General features: G+C 39.6%; 1 protein-coding gene across 1 annotated transcript in view; it reads right to left on the bottom strand.

The window, feature by feature from the left end:
* The window catches only part of LOC309475586 (uncharacterized protein), a 388,909-nt gene that overhangs the window by 29,287 nt on the left and 345,670 nt on the right, over nucleotides 1-13,952 (bottom strand). Inside the window, exon 95 of the mRNA XM_082138404.1 lies at nucleotides 780-876. Coding sequence (XP_081994530.1) covers nucleotides 798-876 — 79 coding nt within the window. The 3' untranslated portion in view covers nucleotides 780-797. The remainder of the gene's footprint in view (nucleotides 1-779; nucleotides 877-13,952) is intronic.

The following is a 13,952-nucleotide window of genomic DNA, read 5'->3' as shown; positions in this document are numbered from 1 at the left end:
GAATATATTACATAATAATTAATTTATGCTTGAAATTCGGATCTTTTTAACGACCAGGTTTAATCAGGTCTTTTTAACGACCTGAAAATGACGTCTTTTCCCCTTTCACTTTTCAACCAAATTTAGACCTAAAATGGACGTCTTTTTATAGACGTCTTTTCAACGACCTGAAAAAGACGGCTTTTCACCTTTCACTTTTCAACCAAAATGTAACGTTGTTTAGACGTCTTGCAAAGTCGTCTTTTCAACGTCTTTTCAACGAGTTTTTGCTGGGTGGGTAGTCTCTAGTCCGTGGCCAGGGGAAGGCTAAGCCTTCCCCAGCCTTACACACGCTCCGCCTATGATCTTTGTTAATGTTAGTTAATAAAAATCCAGTTGTTCATTGTTTGCTCATGTTAGTTCACAGTGCATTACCTAATGTTAACACATGCAACTTTTGATTGTAATAATGTATTAGTAAATGTTGAAATTAACATGAACCAAGATTACTAAATGCTGTAGAAGTGCAGTTCATTATTAGTTCATGTTAACTAATGTAGTCAACTAATGTTAACTAATGAAACCTTATTGTAAAGTGTTACCAAACTTAGTAATACCTGCAGTTTTGTGCAAATGTATTTTTTTTTTACATTTGCACAAAAAAAAATGTTGTGCCGATTTTCTCAGAGTTAATATTTCAATATTTAATAAACATTTTAGATTCTGGTTACAGATGTCACATCATCACACATATTAATTTGTCCTCAGATACACTACTATAGTAAGGCTCTTCTCCTCACCATTCATTTCACAGGTTCCTAAGATTTAAACAAGGATGTAAACCGTCCACCAGTCCATTTTGAAGTAGCTCCCTGTGAAGCCTGTTCACTGTCTATTCTGTAAGGAGGAATCAGAAGAGAAAATAAAGAATTGTAAATAAGTTATATTAATTAAATTGAAATAACTCTATTTCAATTTAAAAAGTAAAATTAAATGTAACACATTAAACTAAGATGAAATTCACATTAGTTACTGACTTCATTTTGCACACACACATTTCTAAAACAATATAAAAAAATTAAAATAATAATAATAATAATATATATACACATACACAGTATAAATCAATTTAAAACATGATTTAGTTTTCTATGCTTGAGTGCTGCATAGCTGCTTTTCATTGACTTTAGTTCAGCTTTTAATACATTACGGCCAAATACACTTCTGCTGAAACTGGGTAACCTTTGACTGAACAAGTCACTATGCAACTCGATATTGGACTTTTTAACCAACCGCTCTCAATGTGTGAAAATAGGCAAGCACGTTTCTAACACCATATCCATCAATACTGCTCAGTCCACTACTCTACACACATGACTGTTCTGCCTCCTTGCCCACCAATTACATCATTCAATTTGCTGACGACACAACCGTGCTCGGCCTCATAACAAACAACGAGACAGCATACAAGGAGGAGGTTGAACTACTGGCAGAGTGGTGTAAAAAGCATAACCTGGTACTTAACATCAAAAAGAAGAAAGAAATAATTGTTGACTTTCGTAAATCAAACCACCTTGGTCACTCACCCCTTAACATTAATGGGGAGGCAGTTGAGAGGCTGAACAACTTAAAATTTCTGGGTCTCACTATGTTGAAGGATCGGTCCTGGGGCAATAACATCACTTCAGCTGTAGGGAAGGCCCAGCAGCGGCTCTTTTACCAGAGGAAGCTGAAAACAGTAAAATTCCCCAAATGGCTCATGATAAATTTGTACAACTGTGCAATTCAAAGTGTGCTGACTAATGGGCTGTCAGTTACCCCTTTTCCACCAAGGCAGTGCTGGTGCCGATTCGGAGCCGCTGCCTACTCGCGAACCAGTTCTTTGTGTTTCGACAGCCAAAGAACCGGTTCTCAGCCAGGAAAATTGGTTCCAAAGCGGCACCAACTCTTTGCTGGACTAGAACCGTTCTTTTACCACGTCATGCTTACGCTGGGGGCGGGGTTATTGTCGAACTTCTTCTGGAACGTAACCTCTGTCTACAGTAATCCAGACGAGCAGCACAAATGTGTTCTAAAAGTCTTCTTTCTTCTGCAAGTTGAACCAACTTTGAACCAGCACCAGTTCTTTTTTGGTGGAAAAGAGGTAAGTGTGGTTTTCTAGCTGGACTATAGCTGAACAGCAGATGATTCAGAGGGTGGTGAATACTGTAGGCAAAATCATCGGGACTGTCCTCCCGGAGATCTCATTTGTGTACACCTCCCTGTATGCATAGGACACAAAACATCATGAGAGACCGGTTCCATCCAGCACATGGCTTGTTGCTACCATCGGGCAGGAGGTACAGCTCTCTTCAAGCCAGAACCACCAGAATGGCCAACAGCCTCTACCCCAGGCAGGTAGACTGCTGAATAAGCACCATTCCCTTCTCCACCCTCCACTCACTTAATCTACTCACTTAATATTATCCAATAACTGTGAACTGGACTTTGCATTGATGCAACACACACAATTATACTCATTTTCCTGGTTACTAGTGACTCTTCGCCTCATATACCCCTTTTCATTGTTTGTTATATGTCGCTTTGCCCTGTTTACAAAATGTGCTATTGTAGATCTCACTTGATGGAGTTTTTCGGTTCCTTGCCACTGTTGCCTTTGGCTTGCTCAGTTGGGGATATTTTGGGGATATTTAATTTAATTTGATCAATCAATAAATTCCACTAGAAATAAACCTTGTTGTATTATTTTAATTTAATACTGTGAAGCTGCTTTGATACAATCTGTATTGTGAAAAGCGCTATACAAATATACTTGACATGACTTGACTTAATCCATCTATTATGCATACTATTCAACAATTGCAATAACTCTGTACTGGACTTTGCATTGCTGCAGCACACACAACTATACACCAATATACACTAGTGATTCCTCGCCTCATATAACATTTTCCTTGTTGTTCGTCGCTTTGCCCTGTTTACAAATACGCTATTGTTGATTTCTTGCACTTCATGAAATTGCATCTCTTGATGCTCTAATGTAATCTCATTGTATCATTGCAATGACAATAAATAAAATATTATTGTGCTCTGCAGCGCTCCTTTTCACCTACAGTAACCAAACTTCATACAGTTATAGATCTCATCGTGGCTGTTTTAATCAAGCTCTAATTTTTTTTAACTACTGCTCCAAAAGCCATCATATAATTCACACCAAACTTTTTCAACATGATGATGTCAAGACACTAAGGATGCTAAATTGCGAGCGGATTTTTGATATCTCCAACATTTTGGCTGTGGCGAGGCAACGTATTTATGGAAGAAAAATGGAAACAGGAAGTGTGTTATAACTTCTGCAAACATTGACTGATTTTGATGAAACTTTAGCTGACTGTTCGTTGTAGGAGGCCGCTACCATGGATGTGACTATTGTGAGTCAAAGTTATAGTGCCACCAACTGGTAGAAGGAAGTGTGTCACTTTCAAAATGCTTTGAATTCGGTCTCTTATTTTTAAACGATTCACTTCAAACTTCGTCAGAATACTGTCAAGACACGGCAGATGTAGACCTGCAAAAGGATTCTTGATATCTTAAATACTGTTAAACGCATACAACTTTAATGTTCTTTTGGGGTGTACATAAGGCTCTTGGCATGCTTCAAATTGCATTAAAATTTGATATACACATCATAGTTGTCGGCCAGTAGACACGGACAAAGCCTTAGAAAAAGGTGTGGAGGAGGGGCAACTTTTGACGAAAGTCTACAGTCACCAAACTCGGTTCAAATATTGTTCTCTTCGAGGTGGACAACTTTCTTGTCCGGAAATGTGGATTTAAAAAAAAAATAAGGCTCTGTATTTTTAATTACTTCTCGTGGGGAATTCTTACGATTAGCACCAATCTTTCCAAACATGATGCCAAGACATTGATGATGCAACACTGACAACGGATATTGGATATCTTGAATGATGTTGCCATGGTGAGGAATTAAATTAATGACCAAAAAGAGAAACAGGAAGAGTCTCGTATCTCGACATAATCCTTTTCCATTCACCCAGTTTAAATGCATATTGCCAGTTGTGCACAGTCTTCCTGAAGCCTCCGGGGTGGCGGTGGCAACAGGGCTTAGGCCCGTCATCGCTGCTTGCAGCTATATTTTGTGTTGGACTAAGTAAATAAGTGAAAGTAAAGTAGGCTAACTATGAAGTAATATGACATTTTGTTTGTCGAAGTGAAAAAAAGGTTTTTAACTTTTTTTCTGTCAAAACTCTGTCAATAAAGCTTAAAGGATTAGTTCACTTTAAAATGAAAATTACCCCATGATTTACTCACTCTCAAGCCATCCTAGGTGTATATGACTTTCTTCTTTCTGATAAACACAGTCTGAGTTGTATTAATAAACATCCTGATGCTTCCAAGCTTTATAATGGCAGTAAAGGGTCACACCATTTTGAAGCTCAAAAAAGTGCATCCATCCATCATTAACGGACTCCTCATGTATCTGGGGGTTAATAAAGGCCTTCTGAAGTGAAGCGATGCTTTTGTGTAAGAAAAATATCCATATTTAGCACAGTATAAAGTAAAAAATCTAGCTTCCGCCAGACAGCTTTCCGTTTTCAAATTACAAAAAAAGCGTAACTGACTTATGACGTTGGATGTAGCATAAGCATTTTGAAGGCGTTACACTTACTTTTTTTTTATAAACATGTATTTATTGAATTTTAACAGTTTACAAAAAAAAAAAACATAACAGTCAAACTATAAAATAATCCACTCCCCCCACCCCAAACGAAAAAAAACAAACAAACAAAAAACTGGGTAACGACATTTTATAATCATACATAGCTTAGGAGGTATCAACAGTTAGGGACATATAGTTTCCTCGACTTCACAGTTCTCCAAGAATGCAAGAAAGGGATTCCAGATCTCTTTGAATTCGGCTGATTTCTTTTTCATTGTGTATGTTAACTTTTCAAGGATAAGGCATGCTGATAGTTCTTTCAGCCGCAGCGACCAACAGAAGGGCTCTTGACATCTTTCCAACAGAGAGAAATCAAGCGTCTAGCTTGTACTAAACGTAAGTCTGTAATTTTCTTCTCTTTGCGGTTTAACATACAGTCCTTTGGATACAAATTAAGAATGCAATGTGCAGGATTGTCAGGCACTGGATTTAAGGTCATCTTAGAAATACATTTTATAACTTCATTCCAGAACTTTCGTATCTCAGGGCAGTCCCACAGACAATGAAATAAGGTGCCCTTTTCGACATTACATTTAACACAGATATCAGGAATATTTGGATTCATCTTATTCAGTCTTTACGGAGTAACATAAGTCCTCATAATCCAATTATATTGAATCACTTTGAGATGGGTATTTATTGTTAGAAGTTGTGCTCTAGAGCACACCTCTCTCCAGTCATCCTCTGAGATATCTGTTTGTAAGTCATTTATCCATTGAGTTTTCTTATGCTCAGTAGAGTCTTTATGGTTTTTCACCAGAATGTTATTGAGTAAAGATATCTGACCCTTGCCAGTACAATTATTCACTGCTAGGTTTTCTAACATGGACAAGTGGGGTTGTATAGGAATGTGTCTGTGCATAAACAAAACTCCTTAACTGTAAATATTTAAATAAGTGTGTCCGAGGTATATCATATTCATTTCTAAGTTCCTCAAATGACGCTAGTTTACTTTCCTTATATAGATCCATTACTTTACAGATGCCCTTTGTTGCCCACATTTTAAAACCTTGGTCTTTTTTTCCAGGAGAAAAGTTATCATTCCCCCATATTGGTGAAAAGCCTGAAAACAAAGTAGATTCACCAAGAAATGACTGTACATTGTGCCAGACATTAATTGTGTTTCTCACAAAGGGGTTATCAGTGAGCTGCTTCAGTTTTTTGACAGATGCAGAGTATAAATAAGTGTCAAGTCGCTGTTTTTTTGTGCAGATACTTTCAATTTGCACCCATGGTAAGTATGGTTCAGGTGAAAACCAATACATTGCAGCTCTAATTTGAGCAGCCCAAAAATACCATTGTAAATTGGGTAATTGTAACCCTCCTCTCTCATAAGGCAGGTAAAGAAGTGTCAGTCTCAACCTTGACCTCCTGTTATTCCAAATAAATTTAGTAAATAGTTGCTTCATTTTGGAGAAGAACTGTGGCGGCGGGGGTAAAGGGATGGATTGAAATAGGTATAACAACTTTGGTAGTATTTTCATCTTGATTATATTTATACCCCCTAAAAGGGAGATTGGCATTGATAACAAGCTATTCATGGATTTATTTACTGTAGAAATCATAGGATCATAGTTACAGGATACTAAATCTTTAATGGATGGGGTAATGGTGATACCGAGATATTTAAATCCATTTACTGCATTTTTGAAAGGGTGTTTTATCACCGGATTTATTCGCTCCTGCTTATTCAGGAACATAATAGAGGATTTTGTTTCATTTACTTTAAAGCCTGAACATTTTCCGAATGTGTCAATTAAATTAGTCAGATTGAGAATTGAGTTACTTAGGTCTGTTAGAAGTAAGAGGGTGTCATCAGCATACATTACAATGCGATGTTCGGTGTCCGATACTTTTATACCTGAAATTGAGGGGTGCGATCTCACCGCTATTGCAAGCGGTTCCATTGCTAAAACAAATAGCATTGGCGAGAGAGGGCACCCCTGACGAGTACCTCTTGTGAGTTTGAAAGGAGATGATGTTATATAGTTGGTGGAGATCTCTGCCATTGGGTCAGTATAAAGTGTCTCAATCCATTTTCGAAAGTAGTTACCAAAGCCAAGGCGAGATAACACATCAAATAAATAGCTCCACTCCACTCTGTCGAATGCTTTTTCAGCATCTAAGGACAGAATAGCGGTGTCAGGGGTTCCCTCCCTCGCATGTATCAAATTCAACACCCTTCTGACATTATGGAAAACTTGACGGTTTTTCACATAACCATTCTGATCCGGGTTGATCACCGTCGGGAGCACCGGTTCCAGTCTTCTAGCCATTACTTTAGCGATAATCTTAGCATCTGTGTTAAGCAGAGAAATAGGTCTATTAGATGTGCAATTGGTAGGGGACTTATTGGCTTTCAAAATAAGTGTTATCAGCGCGCTCCTCAGGGAATCTAGAAGACAACCCTGTTGAAAGGCCTCCTCATAACTAAAAGGGGTTCAATTAATTTATCTTTAAATATCAACTGGAAGACTGTCAGGGCCTGCGGCTTTACCTCCTCTCATATTAGCAATGGCGTCAGCCATTTCTGAGGCATCTAGTTTCCTATCCAATTGTTCTTTAAAATCGTCTGATATGGGAGGAATATAAAGATCATCCAGGAACTCAGATTGTGTTTCCAGACTCCCCGGGGATTCGGATGAATATAATATTTTATAGTAGATGGAGAAAGTATCATTGATTTCCTGTGGGTCTGTTGTTATTGCTCCACTCTGAGTTTGAATTGTAGTACTTGCCCTCTCTGCATCTAATTTCTTTATTCGCCAGGCTAACAGTCTCCCCGGTTTTTCACCTTGATCATAGTAACTCTGTTTGAGCCAGATTAAACTGTTTTCTGCTTTCGATGTGGAAATTTCCTTGTATTGCGCTTTAAGTAGCTTTAATTCTTGTTTTATTTTTGTGGAGCCGTCCAAAAAGGCCTCTCTTTCCAATTGTCAAATTTTGTGGTCGAGCCAGGGGCGTAGCCAGAATTTAATTTTTGGGGGGGCCCATCTTAAAACGAGGGGGCAACTTTTATATATATATATATATACATATATAGCCTAGGCTATAGCAGCCTACGACATAGCTCGGCGATTATTATCTTTTACGTGAGTCTACGAGGGCGATTATAAAAAGTGTCAATGATGTCATCTTACTCAGCAAATATATGAAGAGTTTGGTTCCAAAACGCGATAAACGTTATATATTTAGTTCCCACAAAAATCTGGCCTATATCTGGTCGGTGTTGAAAAGTCCATTTTTAATTTCATGTAAAATGCGATGTCCGCCGTGTTATTCTGTCATGTTTTCTCCCTTTCTCTGCAGAATGCGATACATCCGCTCAACTAATCACAGCGCAGTGAGCGCACCATTCCACACTTTGTAAACCGTAACGGCGGCGCTTTGAATAAACCCGGCATCCTAGTTTTCCTTCTACTTTGTGATCCACAAAAAATAAAATAAAATAATAATAATAATAATAATAATAATTTTGACGGCATTGGTGACCCTGTGGTGGTTTCTGCGGTGGGGAAGAAACGTAAGCCATCGAAATCTAATCATTTAGGCTACTTGAGGAGATTAAGAAGATGAGGCACGCGGGAGGAGGAAAAATGCCGACTGTTGCTTGTTCTCACACGACAGCATCAAACTTCTGTCACGCAGACACTTTGACCCCAGGGGATCTTTTGAAAAACTTTCAATTGTTTTACTCAAAGTCAATGAAAACCGAGCAGGACCAAGCCATTTTACAGCTGATCGCCCGTAAAAAAAGTTCAGGAGGTATTTCTTAGCGATGGTGATTTAATGTCGGCTATTTTTAGTCCAGTGCCTGTAAGTTATATAAGATTAGTATTGACCAAGTTCAGAGGCTGTCATATGTGGATCAACTTACTTTGTTGAGTATTTTCAACAGTTAAAATATGAAAAATAACTTTTATATTGATTCAATAGATTAATTGCATTTTGGGGAAAAAGTGTCATGAATTTATTGCATTTTGGGGGGAAACTAATACTTTTTTATAATAAATATTTGAAAATCGAAATCTGGATTTGAAATTTTTATGTTATTATAACCTAAATATGCTATGTGAAAGTTTGAAACAAAAAATAGTGGTTTTCATCTTTTCACTCTCTTGGTAAAGAAAACGCATTATTACTCAAATTAATCATAATGGATTTATCGCGTTTTGAAACCAAACTCTTCATATACAACAGATATAGGCTATACAGGAAATGTGGTCATCACTGGTTGTGAAGGCGGTTCATCAATTGCAAACAAGTCATTGCGCATTGTGCCGATCTGAGTCGAAGTCTCACCGCTATTCCTGTGATGAAATATGTGCGTTTCTGTCTCCTAGCCGCTTCACTCGCTGTCGTCTTGTAGTAAGCTGAAGCAAACTCAGATGTAGATGGCTTATTTTCTCCTTCTTTCTCATCTTTTCGTGCGTAATATTGTACTTTGCACAACGCTGCCATTGTCACCGCATGAACTCTCACGCGAAGATGACAGCGTAGGTTACGCACAACACGTCAAATCAAGTTTGAAAACAGCCGCATTTTACCACGCAGTATTTTGATTGGTCAATCTATCAATTAGACTAACACATCAACAATTTCTTATTTTTATTATTTTATTTTAAGCAATCAGAAATCTGAGGGGGCCAGACATGTAAATGAGGGGGCCTAGGCCCACCCAGGCCCCCTCGTGGCTACGCCACTGGGTCGAGCTCATTCATTTTCATCTTGAGTTTGTTTGTTTTTGAACTAGTGTAAGATATGATCATGCCTCTGATGTATGCCTTAAAGGCCTCCCATCTGACAATAGCAGATGTCTCATCTGTATTTATATTGAAGAACAACTCAATATGGGCATCTAAAAATTGCAGGAAATTCGAATCAGAAAGCCATCTGGGATGAAATAACTACCCCATGGGCTCTATATACAAGTGAAGTAGGGGAGTGGTCTGACAGCAGTATGCTGTTATAGTTACATTGTATCACAGAGGAGAGCATAGAGCTGGAAATCAGAAAAAAATCTATTCGTGAGAATGACTTAAATCGGGGAGAATAACAGGAAAATTCTAATTTATCTGGGTTCAGTCTCCTCCAGGGGTTACACAAATTCAGATCATTTATATACTGTAACAATTTCTTCCTACTTTGTATATGAGAGGAATCCATTTCAGTTGACCGATCCAATTTAGGAACTAAAGTGCAGTTGAAATCACCTGCTATAAGAGCCTTCCCTGGGAGAGAAGCAATTAATTAAAATACATTTTCAAAGAATTTGGGATTGTCTTCGTTTGGGGCATATACATTAATCATGTTTATCTTCTCATTTATCAATGTACCCTGACAATCAGGTACCTACCCCCCATGTCACGGATGACGTTGTCCACTTTAAAGGATATCAATTTATAGCTCAGGATCATCACCCCTCGAGTGTGTGATAAGTAGGCTGATATTACTTGCCCTGGCCATCTCCTTTTTATCTTTATCACTTCATCTGACAATTAATGGGTTTCTTGGAGATATACAACTAACGGTTTGAGTTGTTTAACCCTACTGAGGACTTGCTTAATTTTAGCCAACTTCACCATACCTCTAACATTCCAGGATGTAAACTTCAAATTTAGATTACAAGACATATAAAATAGAATCAAGCATAAACAGTTTCAACCAGGCCACATATGTAATAGAAAGGAATGATGTAAACTGTAATCTCGTTCTTAAAACAATTGGAGTGTATGCCGTTATCCCGAATTGCTAAATAAAATGTACATTTATAACCCCTAAACTTAATCCCAGCACTATCTCCCCAAACGAGACAGCTTACCTTCCCTAGTAGCATTAAGAGTGAGCTAGACGCTCAACTGATTCACTAACAACGAGGAGCAGTTATAAACCGATAAATCACACACTAACCCCCCCCGCTCACAATCGGCTTAATGGAATAAGCGAACAAAATATACAATATATGCATGCGCGCATCTGTCTGTGTGGGATTAAAACCACGTCAGCGTATAGTGACAATCGGGTGCAGCCTGGTAAAGCATCGTTACAGTACCTTTTCTTAGTAGGTGGAAAAACAAAGTTCAGGTTAAATGATCACATCGTCTGCTGCCGTTAAAAAGTCCCGTCACTGACAGAGGTCCTCACAGTGTATCCCGTTAGCTAGTCGTGGCCAACTTGCTAGGTGTCCAATTCTTCTTAATAAACGACTCCACGCCTGCAGGATCAGCAAACACGCGAGATTTCCCTCCGTGGAGCAGCTTGAGTTTAGCAGGGTAAATGATACCGTAGTCTATCTTCAGGTCCCGTAGTCGTTGTTTCACATCATCGAATCGCTTTCTTTTCCTGTGTAGTTCAGTGGAGATGTCTTGGAAAAGCATGACATGGTGGCCTTCATACATGATCTTGCCCTTTTTTCTGGCTGCCTGCATGACTTGGATCTTGTCTCGGAAGTTTAAAAACTTCAGTAGCATGACTTGCGGAGCAGAGGATTGTGGCGCACCTGGTAGTCTATGAGCTCTTTCGATAACCAGCGGGGCAGGAAAGGTCTCGGGTCCCAGGACATCGGGTAGCCATTTTTCCAGAAAAGCAGCTGCATCGCCTTTTTCAACTTCCTCCGGGAGAGTCACCCGTCTGAAATTTGAACGACAGCTCCTGTTTTCCAGGTCATCTACCTTAGAGGTGAGCTCAGACACCTGCTTCTCCAATATCGTGATTCTGGTTTTCTCATTAGCAATATCATCCTCCATGTCACCAATACGGTTCTCTGCTTGTTCCAGTCTCCCTGAAAAGTCTTTAAAGTCTGACTTAATCTCGTTGATTGCGGTCAGAACTCCGTCAAATTTGGAGCTGAAGTAATTTTTCAGGGCTGCAATAGCCTCTAAAATCCCTGCTGCTCCAGAAGCGTGCACATCGGTGGTTAGCATGCTAGCATCTTGCCCTGTTTCTTCTAGCCGGTCGGCCTTATTCTGAGCCTTTTTTTTGATGGCCCGAGTTGGTTTTAGATTGTTTGGTCGACATGTCTTAGATTACAGATGCACTAAACTTAAGTTTGGTGAAGGAGTGCATTCACTTTTAACTCAGGATAAGTAAATTTAGCCGATTCCTACGGAGAGATCGAGAATGCGACCGCTCAGCTCCGCGCCATAGCCATTCCCCCACGTTACACTTTCTTCGTAAGTTGAATACAGAAGGCGGTCTGGCGGAAGCTAGATATGTTACTTTATAAAATGTTCAATATAGATCATTTTCTCACAAAAAAATATGAATTTGCTTCGGAAGGGTTTTATTATCCTTTTTCCATTTCATTTTAAAGTGAACTAATGCTTTAAAGAGAATTTCTTTTCCACATATAGATGTGGATGTATGTTACGTATGTGTACGCATTTAGAGTGTTGCAATAGGGATATGTGGGTAGTTTGTTGTTGTTGTTGTTGGGGTGTGTGTGTGTATGTGTGTGTGTGTGTGTGTGTGTGTGTGTGTCAGAGGTTCCTGTTTCACAGGTCCAGAGAGGGAGGGCTGGGCGTCCCTCATATAGAGTGGGTGTACGTTGCCGCCAGAATAAGCAACCTGTTAAGGATGTTAAATAATGATGACGCAGCAGTGCGTGAGCTTGCCCGAGCCTCACTTCTACTACATCTGGGGAAACGCAAGGTCCCTTTTTCTACATCAGACGACGCCAGCTTCCTCGGGTTCAGAAGAAAATCCAATGGAAAATTAGACACCAACACACCAGGCTTTGGCGTGCACTCGGACTGGCTGGACCTGAATGACCTCTGCAACCGCGCAAATATCCAACTGCGCTGGAGGAACACAGCAGGACAGTCGGCGGAAGTCAATAAGAACATTGTCGCGGATTCAACCATCACGGCAGAGGCAACCATCACAACTGGCAACAACGTCCAACTCCTTGACACTCAAAACATCAGAAGGACAATAATCGATCACTTCCATTTGCGTATGATACAGCACTGGACAGGCCTACGCCTACAAGGACAACTGGCCTGCCTGCCCTGTGCCGACCGTAACGTATCACATACAGTTCTGAGAAACACAGCCCTACAAGATGACATCCACAGATTTACAATTAAAGCTCGTCTTCAGGTACTACCAACAAAGTCCAACTTAGCAACATGGTTTCCATCTGCACATGAGCCGTTTTGCCTGCAACATCACAGCCGGCAAAGAGAGACGATCGTGCACATCCTTAATGGCTGCTCTGCCTACAAAGGACTGTACATCGCGCGCCACGACCGTATTGTTGCACTCTTAGTGAAGGAGCTCAGAGACAATGTCAATCTTACCACAATCCATTGTAATGAAAAAATCAAGACAGACTGGTTCTTCCCCCCACACGAACAGTGCGCTACATTGGAAACTGCCATAAATCACTTTCCAAATACACCTGACATAGTTGTAATTAATGAACACACCAAAGCTGTTACAATAATAGAAATTGGTTGTTCTTTTGATGCTTACATGGATACCTGCTATGCTTCAAAACTGTTGAAATATCAACCATGGTACAATGTTTTCAATAACTTTGGCTATTCCTGTAAAGTTATTGCCCTCATTTTTGGTAGTTTAGGCCATGTGCACAAGTTGTGTGTAAGAGGTTTGCAGATTTGCGGACTACATAAGAACAAGGCCAAAAAACTGACAAGGTATTGCTCTGTATCAGCAGTAATTGGTAGCCTCTACATATGGAGGCGTAGGTGCCACCTTTACCCTTAATGTGCATAATGGACTGAGATATTGGCTGCTGTTGTACACCTTTCTGTCAAATTTGGATTATGCCATGATATATGCTTATCTTTTAATTCAAATAAAGAATTTAAATGTGTGTGTGTGTGTGTGTTTCAGATGTTCATTGGATTAATCTACAGCTTGTCAGTTTTCCTGAAGGATGATGACGTCCCGGTTCACCCATCTAATCACATTACACCACCTTCCTCAAATACCCGTATCTCTTCCACGTCCCCAGCTTTTTGCTCACTTTGGCATTTGTCTTTGTTTGGCTCGCTGTTGCTGATTTCTGTGCATCTATCATGTGAATTAATCAATTGTCGTATAGTGGTTGTGAAATGTTTTTGTTTGTTATACTGTTCATCCTTTATCAGTCATCACGGTGCATGTGAGGCTGGGAAGGAGGGAGCAGGTTAGTAAGTCGGACATTTTGAATTGTATTAGACACACTAGGTTTAGGAGAGTGCCACACCCTGTAATTTTTGTTATA

This window comes from Leuciscus leuciscus (genome assembly GCF_965113295.1).
Source record: "Leuciscus leuciscus genome assembly, chromosome: 15".
NCBI lineage: Eukaryota > Metazoa > Chordata > Actinopteri > Cypriniformes > Leuciscidae > Leuciscus > Leuciscus leuciscus.
This window is presented reverse-complemented; position numbering and strand designations above follow the sequence as displayed.